The sequence below is a fragment of the Hemitrygon akajei genome, chromosome 22 (genome assembly GCF_048418815.1).
Source record: "Hemitrygon akajei chromosome 22, sHemAka1.3, whole genome shotgun sequence".
Classification (NCBI taxonomy): domain Eukaryota; kingdom Metazoa; phylum Chordata; class Chondrichthyes; order Myliobatiformes; family Dasyatidae; genus Hemitrygon; species Hemitrygon akajei.
In genome coordinates, this window is record NC_133145.1 from 28,161,136 (window position 1) to 28,175,270 (window position 14,135).

The following is a 14,135-nucleotide window of genomic DNA, read 5'->3' on the forward strand; positions in this document are numbered from 1 at the left end:
AAAAACAAGTATTCTCATACCAAACTCCTTGGGTTATTCAAGCCCAAGACTTTTGCATATGCTCTCAAGACTGGAAGTTGAGTACTTTGCTGAAACATTTGACAGATCAAATCTGCCAGTTCATTCCACTACTCGATGCCTTCTAGAGTCAGAAGAGCAGAGGCAGCCAGTCAAGTCAGTACCAGTTCAATGCAAAATTAGTCCTCTTCATTCCAATCCTCTATCCATTTTCCCTTTTAATAGCTCTGCATATTTCTTCAAATACTTTCCTGGATTCCTTTTTGAATACTGAAAGTGAATCTGCCTCCACTATTACTATTGGAGTGCATTCTAGATATTTATGCTTCTTTTAAAAAAAATTGTTTTTGCCGGACACCTTTGTTCTCCCATTTCTTAATCCTTTCACCAATGGAAAGTTATTCCTTCACTATACCGTTTGCAGTTTTTAATAACATTTAATTTCCCCTCAACTTTGTGTTCCATTGAGAACAATTCACCTTCTCCAATCTGTTCGCGTAACTAAACCCATTTTCTCAATCTATGCTGCCATTTTCAATTTGCGTTTATCCTACAACTCTGTTCTTGTGCCCTTTATAAAATTGTGCATTTTAAATTACATTGGCTGTTTATTTTCCTACCGTATTTTCTTGCTAAGAAAGATCTCCAACCACCATCTTCAATGTCACCAAGAGGACATGCTACAATTATCGTGAGGAAATGCTGGAGATGGATTTGGGCAAGTGATGAGAGCCATCATCAAGTCAGCACTTCTCTGGACCAAAGCCAACTTGAAGCCATACCGTAGAGGCAGAAACGAGGAACCACACCTGAGGCACAATAGAGAAGATGGCCGAGGCCAGACAGAGATGGAGGATCTTCACTGCTACCCTAAATGCTAGCAGTGTACAGGCAGTAACTATGTTCCAATAGTGAGGTTCACTCTTGCTGGATTTCCCCAGCATCTCACTGGGAAACTGCCTGTTGGATCTGTGTTCTGAGACCCCATTAATTTTGATGGGGATTGTAGAGCAGAGAGTTAAAAGTTTACTTATTTTGCTTTAAAAGGTTTTAATTGTTTTCTCAACTACTTTTAAGTTTTCAGATATTTTTATTTTAGTTCTAATATCATATCTTTGGATGTCAGGGAGACTGGAAAAATCTATTAATATAAATGCGCCTAAACATGCTTCTCTTCGTTGAGTGTCAGGGATGATTGGGGCATTGGACCTCTGGGCAATCTGTTGGAGGCGAGCAAGCCAGGCTCTCTTCTTCAAATCTTGGTAAGTTTGGGCTTGGGAACCAACCAGGCTCTTACTGGGTGGCATCAGACCACTGCTGTCTAGGTCTACATGGTGTGTACATGAATGGTAAATGTGCTTGAACACATCTATTGTATATAAACAATCCAGAAATTATCAACTGACCTTAATGTTAAATTCCAGTTTTAATGTGGAGAGAGACGAGAGACAGTAGATGCTGGAAACTGGAGCAAAAAAAATCAGCAACATCTTTTGGAGGGGATGGTTGACATTTTGGGTTGAGACCCTGCATTACCAGTTTGATTTATATGCCCTGAAGTTATTGTTAATTAGCATTTGTATTCTGCTAAGAAAATATTATAACAAAGAAATTATGCCTATTGAATAGTTGACTTTTATTTTCCAGATGCACCTTCAGGTTCCCCAGCACAAATATCAAGATCTCATTTACCGCACTGTGCAGTGTCAAAAAAGAAAAACAGGAGGCTCCAGAATCCCCAGTGAGGCCAGTGCAACCACAAATCTCACCTTTGAAGATAAACATTCCAGACAACATAGCTGATCTGATCAGTCCCTTACCTTCTCCCACTGGAACAATCAGGTAAGCTGCTATATAACACTGTTATTGCATTCCATAATCTGTTTTATTACATTGTCAGTTTGACTTCCATTAACAAAGAGTGTTCACTTAACATCTTCATTCTTAAGATGAATTTTCAGGTATTATGAAAGGAGAAATGTATTATGAATACTTGAGAGGGAATAGAATAAAATCTGGGTAATCAACAGTATAATGCTCAGCATGCGAGTATGGAGTGATACTATATTTAGCATGGCCAGTTTGGGTTTTTCATAACCAGTTTCCTGGGCAGTGGAGTTTTCTAATGTATTTTGAAGTCTGGGTGTTACTAGTTTATCTCTCAGCCTCTCAGTGAATCATCAACTGACCATGAATATATCTGCTGATCAGCTTCTGTAGCTTTCCTTGTTTTTGTGTAATCTATTTCCCAGTAATCTACCACTATAATTCAAAACTATCCTTTTTAACTCTATTTTCTGTTCTATTCTTCTTTCCTACTTTAACTCTTGTATTCCTTTAAATCTAACACAACTTGCAGATTTTGCCTGTTTACATTATTCTGTGAAGCCACTGCCTTATCCACTAGTTGATGCTAGTCACCACCTTTTGCATCAGTCTCATTCTCTAGCGTGCAATTTTTTCATTGCATTTCATCTTCCTCCTCATTACTTACATCTATTTCAGATCCCTCTAATAGGTCATCCTCAGTTCATCCACATATCACATTTCTGTCAATGATCTGGAGTTGATAGGAACCTAATTTAACATTGAGAACCTAAATTTTCCTTGAATTGAAACTGTTCTGTGTAGTTAGCTAATCCTTTTCTTTTAATCTTTTCACCTGGTTTGTTGCATTGCTGCTTCATTGTTTGCACCAATTTAAAATTATTTGGTTTTTATCTACAGTGCAGCAAACTCCTGTCCTTCCAGCCCAAGAGGTGCAGGTTCCTCTGGCTACCGAATAAGTCGTGGACTTCATTCTGACCTGCAGCTAATGTCTGACCATGTACAAAATAATTCAGAGAATGACAAGGAAACATCAGATGGAGACAGCCCAAAGGTAGGTTTAAAATCTTGCCCAGAAGATGAGAACTTCATCAGTACTGCATCCAGTTGCCAGGTCAAATTCCTGTAGAGGGGCTTGAACCTGGTTGACTTGAGATGGAAATTTTGTCAGCTGAACCATCACCGACATATAGTGACTTATAATTGTAATAACACATGCAGTATAAACACAAAAAAATTGTCTTCTCTGAAATGAACCTGGATTTCAAATTACTGTCTTACAAAGAGGAAACTTTAACATGCTGACTTTTCCAAATACGGGACATTCTGAAGCCCAAGTGTAGTATTTAGGATTATGTATGTACAATTTAGGAATATTTGACCATTACAGGCTTTTTACAAATAATGATAAAACAAATCATCAATTTTTTAAATAGTAGTTGATGATTAAATTGCCTGCACACGGGTAATGTTGAAGACCTCATACTTCTGACTAAATTTTGTATGTTTTTATTAACGACTTTGTTTTACCAGAACAAACCAAAATTAATCACTTGCTTCATGCAAATATTACTCCACTTTGCCTTCAGATATGCTGTTGTTGATCATTTAAAAAAATTTCAACAGGAGAGTAGCACGTTTGTTAGTATTTTTTCCCCCACTTAACATCAGGGATTAGTGTTTGATTCTAGCTTCTTTTGCTGTTTTGTGGAGTTAGCACACTTCCCTTCCAACCACGTAGGTTTTTGCAGGATTCTACCAATTCCCAAAGATTTTCCAGTAGGTTAATTTTCTACTTGGAGTAATTGCCAAAAAACTCTAAGGGGAACTAATAGGCATGTGAGGAGGTTATTGTTGGGCAACAGGCAAAGTAAAGAGGGGAAATCAACGCAAGATTCTTCTGCTTGGATCCAATGCAACAAATGACCTCCCTTGTCATAATAAATAATTGTATATTAAATGGCTTGTATTAATTTAAGATTTAGATTAGATTAAAATGACCGGAGACCTCTTAAACAAATTGAAAATTTTCTGAAATAACAAATGTATTTCAGTCTACTTCGTAAATTTATTTACCTAGAGTATTACTGGGTCATATAAAGCAGATTAGCTTTAAGATCAAGTTCTATCACTCCTGACTGAGCAATACGCCATGAAAATTGTTCAGCACCAGAATAATTTGAATACATTTCTAATTCCCTGGGGGGGGAAGTGAAAACTGAATCAGTAATTGTTTTGCTGCTTTTGTTAAATAATAAGTCAGTTAAAATCATGAATATGGAGCTTGAAGGAACTTTGCACTATAATAGAATATGTTCATTCAAATGGAACTGATTGAGTGGAGTGCAATGTGTGAAGGTACTAGTTTTGAACCAAAATTCAGTGGAAGAAAATTGTTCTTGTTCTTATTCTAGAAGTAATGATGTTTTTTGATAACAGGATGATGCAAAACCACCTTACTCCTATGCACAATTAATAGTTCAAGCCATTACAACAGCACCAGATAAGCAACTTACATTAAGTGGAATCTACACACATATCACAAAGAATTATCCATATTACAGGACAGCAGACAAAGGTTGGCAGGTAAATATCACAATTTTGCTGTAACAAAAATAATTTGTGGATTGTTAAGGGAAGCTCCTATCTGATTAATGTAATTGAATGTTTAATGCGATGATGAAGGTAGTTTTACTGATATAGTCTGCGTAGATTTTAGTGTGGATTTGATAAGGTTCCTCATGGCAGACTGATGGGGGAAAGAAAGTAAAAGCTTATAGAATCCAAGAGAAAGGGATAAGTGTATCAACTAGTCATCATGTTTTAAAGTAATTGGCTATGCAGTTACTGAGCCACAACCTAGTACAGGAAGATGGGGTTAGGCTTTGTGGTTTTTTCAACCAGCATGGGCATGATTGGCCAAATGGAATCCTTTTGTCATCAATGGTTTATGATTCTCCAAACTTTTGGTGAAAGTGAAAAAGGAACTACCGTAGATTCCGGACTACAGAGCGCACCTGATTAAAAGCCGCTGGCTCTAATTTTAGAAATAAAATCAATTTTTTACTTGTAAAGGCCGCACCGGATTTTCGGCCGCAGGTGTCCCACGTTGTAATATGAGATATTTACACAGAAAGATATTACACGTGAGGATTTTTTAACTTTTAATTAAATCCATATGGTAACAAAAACAAATACATATTGCAAATGCTTTTTTTTCGAACCGTGCCTGTAACGCGGCTACTTTTAAATATAAGTTGCGTATACTTCTTTACTGAACAACATTCCAATATCTCCTAACGACTGGTAAAAAATATATATACTGCATTCTACCAGGAAAAGTTATTGATCGCCTTTAACTTAAAAGCAGCGTTTTCGCTCCGCCGCTCCCCCCCGCCGTCCCGTTTATCGCAAACTGGTATCCCACAAGACGCGGCGAAACCGGGTGTGACGTCATAGCATCCCGCGATGTAGTACAGAAAACAAATATAGTTAAAACTCTTCTAACTTTAACTAGAAAATGAATTACTAAGCGAAAATATTATAAACTAAATAACTGCCATAAAGGCAGCACAATGCTTTTCTTCGAGTGTTTTCCATGTTGATGAGGGTGAGTACAAATGACTGATTTACAATAATTTAATTGTGAAAGTGCGCTTGATTTATCGTACAATTTCATTGGACCTTTGTGAACTACTCATCAATTTTATTGGTCTACTGTTACGAGGCAAAATGTTTTTGGCGGCATGAAAAAAAACCATGTATTAGCCGCTCTGTATTAAAGGCCGCAGAGTTCAAAGCTGTTCAAAATGTGGGAAAAAAGTAGCGGCTTAAAATCCGGAATCTACGGTAGTGCTTTTCTGGAGTTTATGACGATTAAGCCTGAGTAGAGTTTATACGTTTTGATGAAAGATATTTCTTAGTATATTAGAGCTTTAATGCAGTTCAGTAGAATCTAATTTATTTTAATTGCAGAACCTCAATCTTTCTCTCATTTCCTGCAGAATTCCATCCGACATAATCTTTCCCTAAACCGCTACTTCATTAAGGTACCACGTTCCCAGGAGGAGCCTGGAAAAGGCTCATTCTGGAGGATAGACCCTGCTTCTGAAAGCAAACTAACAGAGCAGGCTTTCAGGAAAAGAAGGCCAAGGGGTGTGCCCTGCTTCAGAACTCCCTTGGGACCCCTTTCTTCCAGGTGTGTAAATGGCATGGAATTAGTTATGTAATTTTTGGCCTGGTTATTTATGCCAGTAGTATTTTTCTGGATTTGATGTATTCCACTAAAGATACAATTATAAAACATTTGTTTTAATAAAAATAAATCCAAGTAGCCATTACAAATTTCTTTTACTCACTAGGCTAGTGTTAATTGTATTTGTTCCAATTTTGCCTAGTGGGTTAAATGCTGATGTTTAGAAAGCATTTTTAAAAAATATTACCAAAAAATACTACAAGAGATTATAATTTGACATGATTGAGGCTACTGACATCTGAAAAGATTGAGTCTGGATGAATTGTGCATGGCCAATAAATAATTAGACAACAGGAGGGCTGATGCTTGAAAATAGTTTCTAAAATTTTATTATGAGACTGTTAGAAAAGGTCACTTGCGTTCGAATGCTGCTTAAATATAGGAATTTAGTTTACATTATGGTAGATTTCTGTATAATAATCGTACTCAAGTCATTTTGTCACATTGTAGTGAAAATGAAAAACTTTGTTATTTCATCAATGAAAGAAATGAAGCATCTATAAATGAACTGATGAAGCCAACGTAGTTAAATTAATTCTTGTTGGAAATTCTGTCAAGTCAATATTCAGTGTTATATAACTCATCTTTCTAAATATAAATCCTATTAAAGGTACATTAGTGTGCCACCTGCTGGAATGCTAAGGAAATGTGAAATACACATAGTGGTGCTAGAAAGTTTGTGAACCCTATAAAATTTTCTCTATTTCTGCATAAATATGACCTAAAATGTGATCAGATCTTTACACAAGTCCTAAAAGTAGATAAAGAGAACCCAACTGGTTAAATCACACAAACATTGTACTTCATTTATTGAGAAAAATTCAATATTACATGTATTTGTTGAAAAAGTATGTGAACCTTCCCAAAAGCTAGGTGTTGTAGCTGTTCCAGTCAATGAGATTGGAGCTGTGGCTTGTAGAGGTGCTCTGACCTATATAATAAAAAAAGACACACACAGTCAGGTTACTGAGAGAGTCTGCGCTTCTCAAGAAAGATCTATTCATGTGCATCATGCCTCAGTCAAAACAACTTTAGAAGAATTGTAGAGATGGAAAAGGTGACAAAAGCATTTCTAAAGATCTGAGTGTTCATCAGTCCCCAGTAAGAGAAATTGTCTACAAATGGAGGAAACTCAGTCCTGTCACTACTCTCTCTAGGAGCGGGCATCCTGCTAAGAGCACAACATGAAATGCTAAAGGATGTGAAAAAGAACCCAAGGGTAATGGCAAAAGACCTGCAGAAATCTCTAAAACTTGCTAAGGTCTCTGTTAATGTGTCCACTATAAGAAAAACACTGAGCAAGAATGGTATTCATGGAAGGATACCACAGAGGAAACCACTTCTTTCCAAAAAAACATTGCTGCACGTCATAAGTTTGCAAAAGACTACCTGGATGTTCTACAACACTTCTGAGACAAGGTTCTGTGGACAGAAGTGAGACAAAAGTTGAACTTTTTGGCAGAAATGCACATTGCTATGTTTAGAGGAAGAAGGACACTGCACACCAGCACTAAAACCTCATCCCAACTGTGAAGCATGGTGGAAGGAGCATCATATTCTGAGGCTGCTGTGCTGCCTCAGGGCCTGAACAACTTGCAATAGTTGAGGGAACAATGAATTCAACATTTTGTCAAGGCATTGTACAGGAGAATATCAGGATAGCAGTCTGTCACCTGAAGCTTAATAGAAGTTGGATAATGCCTTTTGTAAATAAGGGCGCCAAATTTTCAAAAATGTTTCATACTTATCTCTTAAATTGTAAGTGATTTTTTTCAAGTGGAATACAGCCATAAATTTCGTTCTTCCAACGATCTATACTTAGATATGTATCCGATTTCCAAGTCACTGCAATAGCTTTTTTGGCTACTGCCAATGCAATTTTTATAAATTCTTTCTGATATTTATTCAATCTGGATATCGGTTTTATCCCTTCAATATTACCTAGTAGCATGTGGGGACCCTCCAATATCCAGGCATTCCTTTTTTTTTCTCTTTCTTTTTTTTTCTAATAGGGATGTTGGGGGGAGGGGTTAAGGGGAGGGGGGGCTGGGTAACACTTTTTTTTCTCATACACATTTATTCTGTAAATTTGAAAACAATAAAAAAAGTTTAAAAAAAAAAAAAAAGTTGGATAATGCAACAAGGCGATAAATTCAAAAGGCAAGAGTTAATCAACAACAGAATGGTTTAAAAAGAAAAGTCTTGTTTTGGAATGGCAAAATCAGTCTTGACCTTAATACTATAGAAATATTGTGGAAGGACCTGAAGCAAGCAGCCATGCAAGAAAGCCCACCAACATCTCAGAGAGTTGAAGCCGTTTTATAAGGAGGAATGGCCTAAAATTCCTCTAAGCTGACGTGCAGGACTGATCAACAAGTTACTGAAAATGTTTGGTTGAAGATCTTGCTGTACAAGGGGGTCACTCGAGTTAATTAGTTGTATAATTTAATTTCAGTTATTTATTTTTCATAAATTTATAATTGATTCACAGTTGCAAATCTGTGGCATAATTAACACAGCTCACTTAACAATTTTTCAACTTGAGAAATCTGAGGAAATTAGGCAATTTAAAAGGCTTAAAGAACAGTAAACCTGAGTCTTGGGAAATTTTTAGAATTTATAAGTGGAGATTTGAGACCTTTAAAGAAAGGGGAAAACAGTACATGCAAAGCAATCACAAAAATTGACTAAAATCTTCATTGATTTTAATAAGGTTTGTGAAAAATATTGTAGTTCTTTGCAGACTCAGAAGAAATTGCATTGAAAACAGCAGAGAAATTAAATGTATTTGTTTTAATGGAAGAAGCCAAAGACAGCTCAAACATCAATGAATGAAAAGCAATGAAACTAGTTTCAATTATTTTTAAAATTGAGAAATTAATGAGACCGAAAGGCAGTAAATTTCCAGGACCTAATAACTCATGTATTTTGACTTAAAAGAAGGTGACATTGAAGATGGTGGTTACATCAAGATGTCATCATTCAAGAATCCATTTATTCTAGAACAGTTCCCACAGATTAGGTGGTCGTAAATATAACTCACCATCGAAGAATGGATGGGGAAAGCAAAGAATGCTAAAATGATATAAATGGTAATGAAAATGCTAGCATGCCTAAACTGACACAGTGCTTAAGGGAGGGGGAACAATGGGACCAGTTATTGTTCACTTGTAATTTTGAAAGAAAAATTTGATTCTTATATCATACTGGGGTTGAAACCGACAAGTGGGTATAGATGGACACTTTATATACAGGTAGTTCCCGAGTTATGAACATCCGACTTACGGACAACTCGTACTTATGAACCGAGGAAGGAGAACGCCGTCCGCCATTTTAAGTAATTGCTGTTGACACTGTGTTAAGTGTTTAACTTTGTATTTGGCTTAAATTTTTCTTAGTAAGATTCACCTCGACCCTGCCCCCCACCCCGTTCTGGTCGGCTGGTGGTGCAGTGAGATCAGCGCCGGGCTGGAGAATGGAGGTTCCCAAGTTCGATCTAGTGCCAGACCGCTCCCGTGCCAGGTTGATGTTGAGCTCACAACTCGACCTCGTAAAAAAAAAAACACTGCCGCCTCCGGATTAAATTCCCACGCGGAATATTGTGGAGGATCAAATACCCAAACCCAGCACAGCCCCCACTTGTCCCATTTAACCTGTCTCAGTGCTTTAGGACCTGGGGAATTCAGTGCGGTGGTCCTTAGGATCCAGCAGACCTCGAGATCCACCGCCCGCATTGCTTCTGTTCCGTTAACGGGAAGCGATGGCAATTGAAAATAAAGTGGAAATAATAAAGCATTTGGAAAGAGGTGAAACGCCGTCGGTCATTTGAAAAGCGTTAGGCTACAGTCGGTCAATGATCAGAACAATTTTAAAGGATAATGGATAAAGTGAGAATAATGGAGCATGTGAAAGGCCCTGCCCTGATGAAAGCTACAGTTATTACTAAGCAACGCAGTGGTTTAGTTATTGGAATACATAATGTTTCTTAAGTGTTTTATGTGCATAGAAAGGTAAAATACATACTATATGCTAAGACAAATGTTTGACTAACTGACGCTAAATAATACCGGATGTACTTGTTCCGACTTGCATACAAATCCGACTTAAAGACGGACTCCGGAACGGAACACGTACGTAACCCGGGGACTGCCTGTACTGTGTTTGGACTTAACGCTTTTAGTAAGGTGTCACACTTGCGATTCTTAAAAACAAAACAGAAGTGTGCATGCTTTTTGGGGGGGGGGTACATTGCTAGAATGCAGGAAACTATCACTAACAGTATTTAAGAGGTGTATTGATTATGAACCAAGTGCTGGAAAGTGGAATTAATACAAATGGGTGTTCATTAGTGGATATGGACATAGTAGGCTGAATGACCTGTTTCTATTCTGATTCTTAATGAACAGTGGGATTAAATGTCAGTTTTGATTTGGGTGGCAATAACAAGTTGGTGCCAGTACTGGGCCCCCCGACTATTTACAGTTTGTATTTGCATTTTGAATTGAGGAAAGCATACTTATTTGGTGATACAAAGTTTCACGGAGAATTTAACAGATGGGAAAACATGGCCAATGAAATAGCATGTTGAAAACTGAGATTATTAACTTCAATAGTTAAAAGAAAAGAGGTCTTTAAATGGTGAGATATTGAAAGGGTTTGTTGTCTGGAAAGACCTAGGTGTCTTTGTAATGAATCACTGAAATGTCAATATGACAGTAGAGCTACGAACTAGTAAGATAGCTGGTGCGTAGGCCTTTAGTGCAAGAAGATTTGAGTTTGAATTGAGTCATTTGCTCCAGTTATGTAAAACCCTGGTGACTACACATTCGGTGTAACTCTGGTCTCTCTGTCAAAGGAAGTATACATGTAATAGAGGGAGTACGTCAGTTTAATTCCTGAGATTGGCAGGTTTCTGGATTAAGACATTAAAAGAGGGCTATAATCTTGAATTTGGAAAATGAGAAGTAATCTTATTAAATTGTATTAAAGTCTCATGTGGCTTAACAATAGATGAGGTGAAGATGTTCTAAACACCCCAACCTGAGAAAAAGTGGTCATTTTCTCAAATTATCAACAAGGGTCATCCATTCATATTTTTGTTCCAGAAGGTAGGGAATCTTGGAATTCTCTACCTAAAAGGCTTTGGAGGTTGTGGCAGAGTGTACTAAAAACAAAAGTAGATCTCTGAGTAAAGAAATCAAAGGGTATCAGGTTAATTTAGGGAAGTAATTTAGAGCTCTCATAAAATGGTGGGAGCAGGCGCATGGTTCAGTACGTTTTTTGTGTGTTGTTCAATGCCCTATATTGCTTTTATTTCACGTGTTCTGGAGCAGTATGTTGATACTCCAGAAAAATCAGCTAAAATAGCCACCTGGGTTTGAAATGTATAGCATCCGTAAGTACAAGGTTGCTCAACGCATTCCTCATTTTGCTGAATAATCAGAATCAGAGTCAGGTTTATTATCACCAGCATGTGACGTGAAATTTGTTAACTGAGCAGCAGCAGTTCAATACGATACATAATCTAGCAGAGAAAAAAATCTTTAAAAAATAATAAATAAACAAGTAAATCAATTATGTATATTGAATAGATTTTTTTTAAACATGCAAAAACAGAAATACTGTTTTTTTTTTAAAGTGAGGTGTCCAAAGATTTAGTGTCCATTTAGGAATCGGATGGCAGAGGGGAAGAAGCTGTTCCTGAATTGCTGCGTGTTTGCCTTTAGGCTTCTATACCTCCTACCTGATGGTAAGAGTGAGAAAAGGGCATGCCCTGGGTGCTGGAGGTCCTTAATAATGGATGCTGCCTTTCTGAGACACCGCTCCCTAAAGATGTTTTGGGTACTTTGTAGGCTAGTGCCTAAGATGGAGCTGACTAGATTTACAACCTTCTGCAGCTTCTTTTGGCCCTGTATGGTAGTCCCTCCATACCAGACAGTGATGCAGCCTGTCAGAATACTCTCCATGGTAAAACTATAGAAGTTTTTGAGTGTATTTGTTGACGTACCAAATTTCTTCAAACACCAAATAAAGTATAGCCTTTTTTGTCACTACAGTTGGCCCTCCTTATCTGCGAATTCCGCATGCACGAATTTAACCAACCGTGAATCGCGAAAACCCGCAAGTGCTCTTCCAGCACTTGCTGTTTGAGCATGTACAGACTTTTTTCTTGTCATTATTCCCTAAACAATGCAGTATAACAACTAGTTTGCATAGCATTTACATTGTATTAGGTATTATAAGTAATCTAGAGATGATTTAAAGTATACGGGAGGATGTGCGTGGGTTATCGTGGATCAGGATTGAAAAAAATCCGAAGTTCTCTTACTCCGTAAGTCGGAACAGGTACATCCGGTATTATTTAGCGTCAGTTAGTCAAACGTTTGTCTTAGTATATAGTATATGTTTTACCTTTCTATGCATATAAAACACTTAAAAACGTATGTTTCAGTGCCGGGCTCGGGAACTTTTTCCCAAGTTCGATCCAGTGACAGACCGCTATCGAGTGCGCTCTCCACCGTGCCGGGTTGATGTGAGGATCAAAAACTCAAAATCCCAAACCCCAAAACCCAATAATTAAACCACTGCGTTGCTTAGTAATAATTGTAGCTTTCACCGGGGCACAGCCTTTCTCACTTTATCCATTAAAATTGTTCCAGTCGTTGACCGACTGTAGCCTAACGCTTTTCCAATGACCGATGGCGTTTCACCTCTTTCCGATCGCTTTATTATTTCCACTTTATTTTCAATCGCAATCGTGATTATTTTCATGAACAGAAACACTGTGGATTCAGATCTCTGCCGGTGGGTCCTAATGTCCACTGCACTGAAACAGGTTGACTAAGGGACTTGAGCATCCGCGAGTTTTGGTGTCCGTGAGGGGTCCCGGAACCAATTCCTGGCAGATAAGGAGGGCCGACTGTACATCAATATGTTGGGACCAGGTTAGATCCTCAGAGATCTTGACACCCAGGAACTTGAAACTGCTCACTCTCTCCACTTCTGATCCCTCTATGAGGATCGGTATGTGTTCCTTCGTCTTACCCTTCCTGAAGTGCACAATCAGCTCTTTCGTCTAACTGACATTGAATGCCAGGTTGTTGCTGCGGTATCTCTTCACTAGTTGGCATATCTCACTCCTGTACACCCTCTCGTCACCACCTGAGATTCTACCAACAATGGTTGTATCATCAGCAAATTTATAGATGGTATTTGAGCTGTGCCCAGCCACACAGTCATGTGTTTGCAGAGAGTAGAGCAGTGGGCTAAGCACACACCACTGAGGTGCTCATCAGCTAGGAGAATATGTTATCACCAATCTGCACAGATTGTGGTCTAGGAAGTCAAGGATCTGATTGCAGAGGGAGGTACAGAGGCCCAGATTCTGTAACTTCTCAATCAGGATTGTGGGAATGATGGTACAGGTGGCCCCTGTTTTTCGAACTTTCGCTTTACGACAGCTTGCTGTTATGAAAGACCTACATTAGTACCTGTTTTCACTAACCAAAGAAGATTTCCGCTTTTACGAAAAAAAAGACGCCCGCTTTATACATGTGTTTACCCCGAGAAAGACTACCGTGACCATGAAGCCTTGTGTGGGCAGTTGTGTGCTCATGCGTGTATGTGCCGATTTCTCTCTCTCTCTCTCTCTCTCCAAATCGATTTTGGCTCGCTGTCTTCCCAATTTTGATAAGTGAAACTACACTGTACATACAATATTTCTGCTTTATATAGGCTGTATATTTATCACATCATTCCTGCTTTTACTATATGTTAGTGTTATTTTAGGTTTTATGTGTTATTTGGTAGGTTATTTTTTGGGTCTGGGAATGCTCAAAAAAATTTCCCATGTAAATTAATGGTAATTGCTTCTTCGCTTTATGACATTTCGGCTTACAAAAGGTTTCATAGGGACGCTCCACCTTCGGATAGTGGGGGAAAACTGAATTAAATGCTGAGCTATAGTTGATGAACAGCATCCTGGCATAGCTGTTTGTGTTGTCCAGGTGGTCTAAAGCTGTGTGGAGGGCCATTG

The 14,135-nt window shown here is 38.1% G+C and overlaps 1 protein-coding gene across 15 annotated transcripts in view; it reads left to right on the plus strand.

Annotated features, from left to right (window-relative positions):
- The window catches only part of foxk2b (forkhead box K2b), a 113,306-nt gene that overhangs the window by 47,797 nt on the left and 51,374 nt on the right, over positions 1-14,135 (plus strand). For all 15 annotated transcript variants that reach the window (XR_012095930.1, XR_012095931.1, XR_012095929.1 and 12 more), the window contains exons 2-5: positions 1,666-1,860; positions 2,746-2,899; positions 4,285-4,431; positions 5,850-6,043. Coding sequence is in view for 1 of the 15 variants with exons in the window: in XM_073025884.1 (XP_072881985.1) it covers positions 1,666-1,860; positions 2,746-2,899; positions 4,285-4,431; positions 5,850-6,043 (690 nt within the window). In the remaining 14 variants the exon portion in view is untranslated. The remainder of the gene's footprint in view (positions 1-1,665; positions 1,861-2,745; positions 2,900-4,284; positions 4,432-5,849; positions 6,044-14,135) is intronic.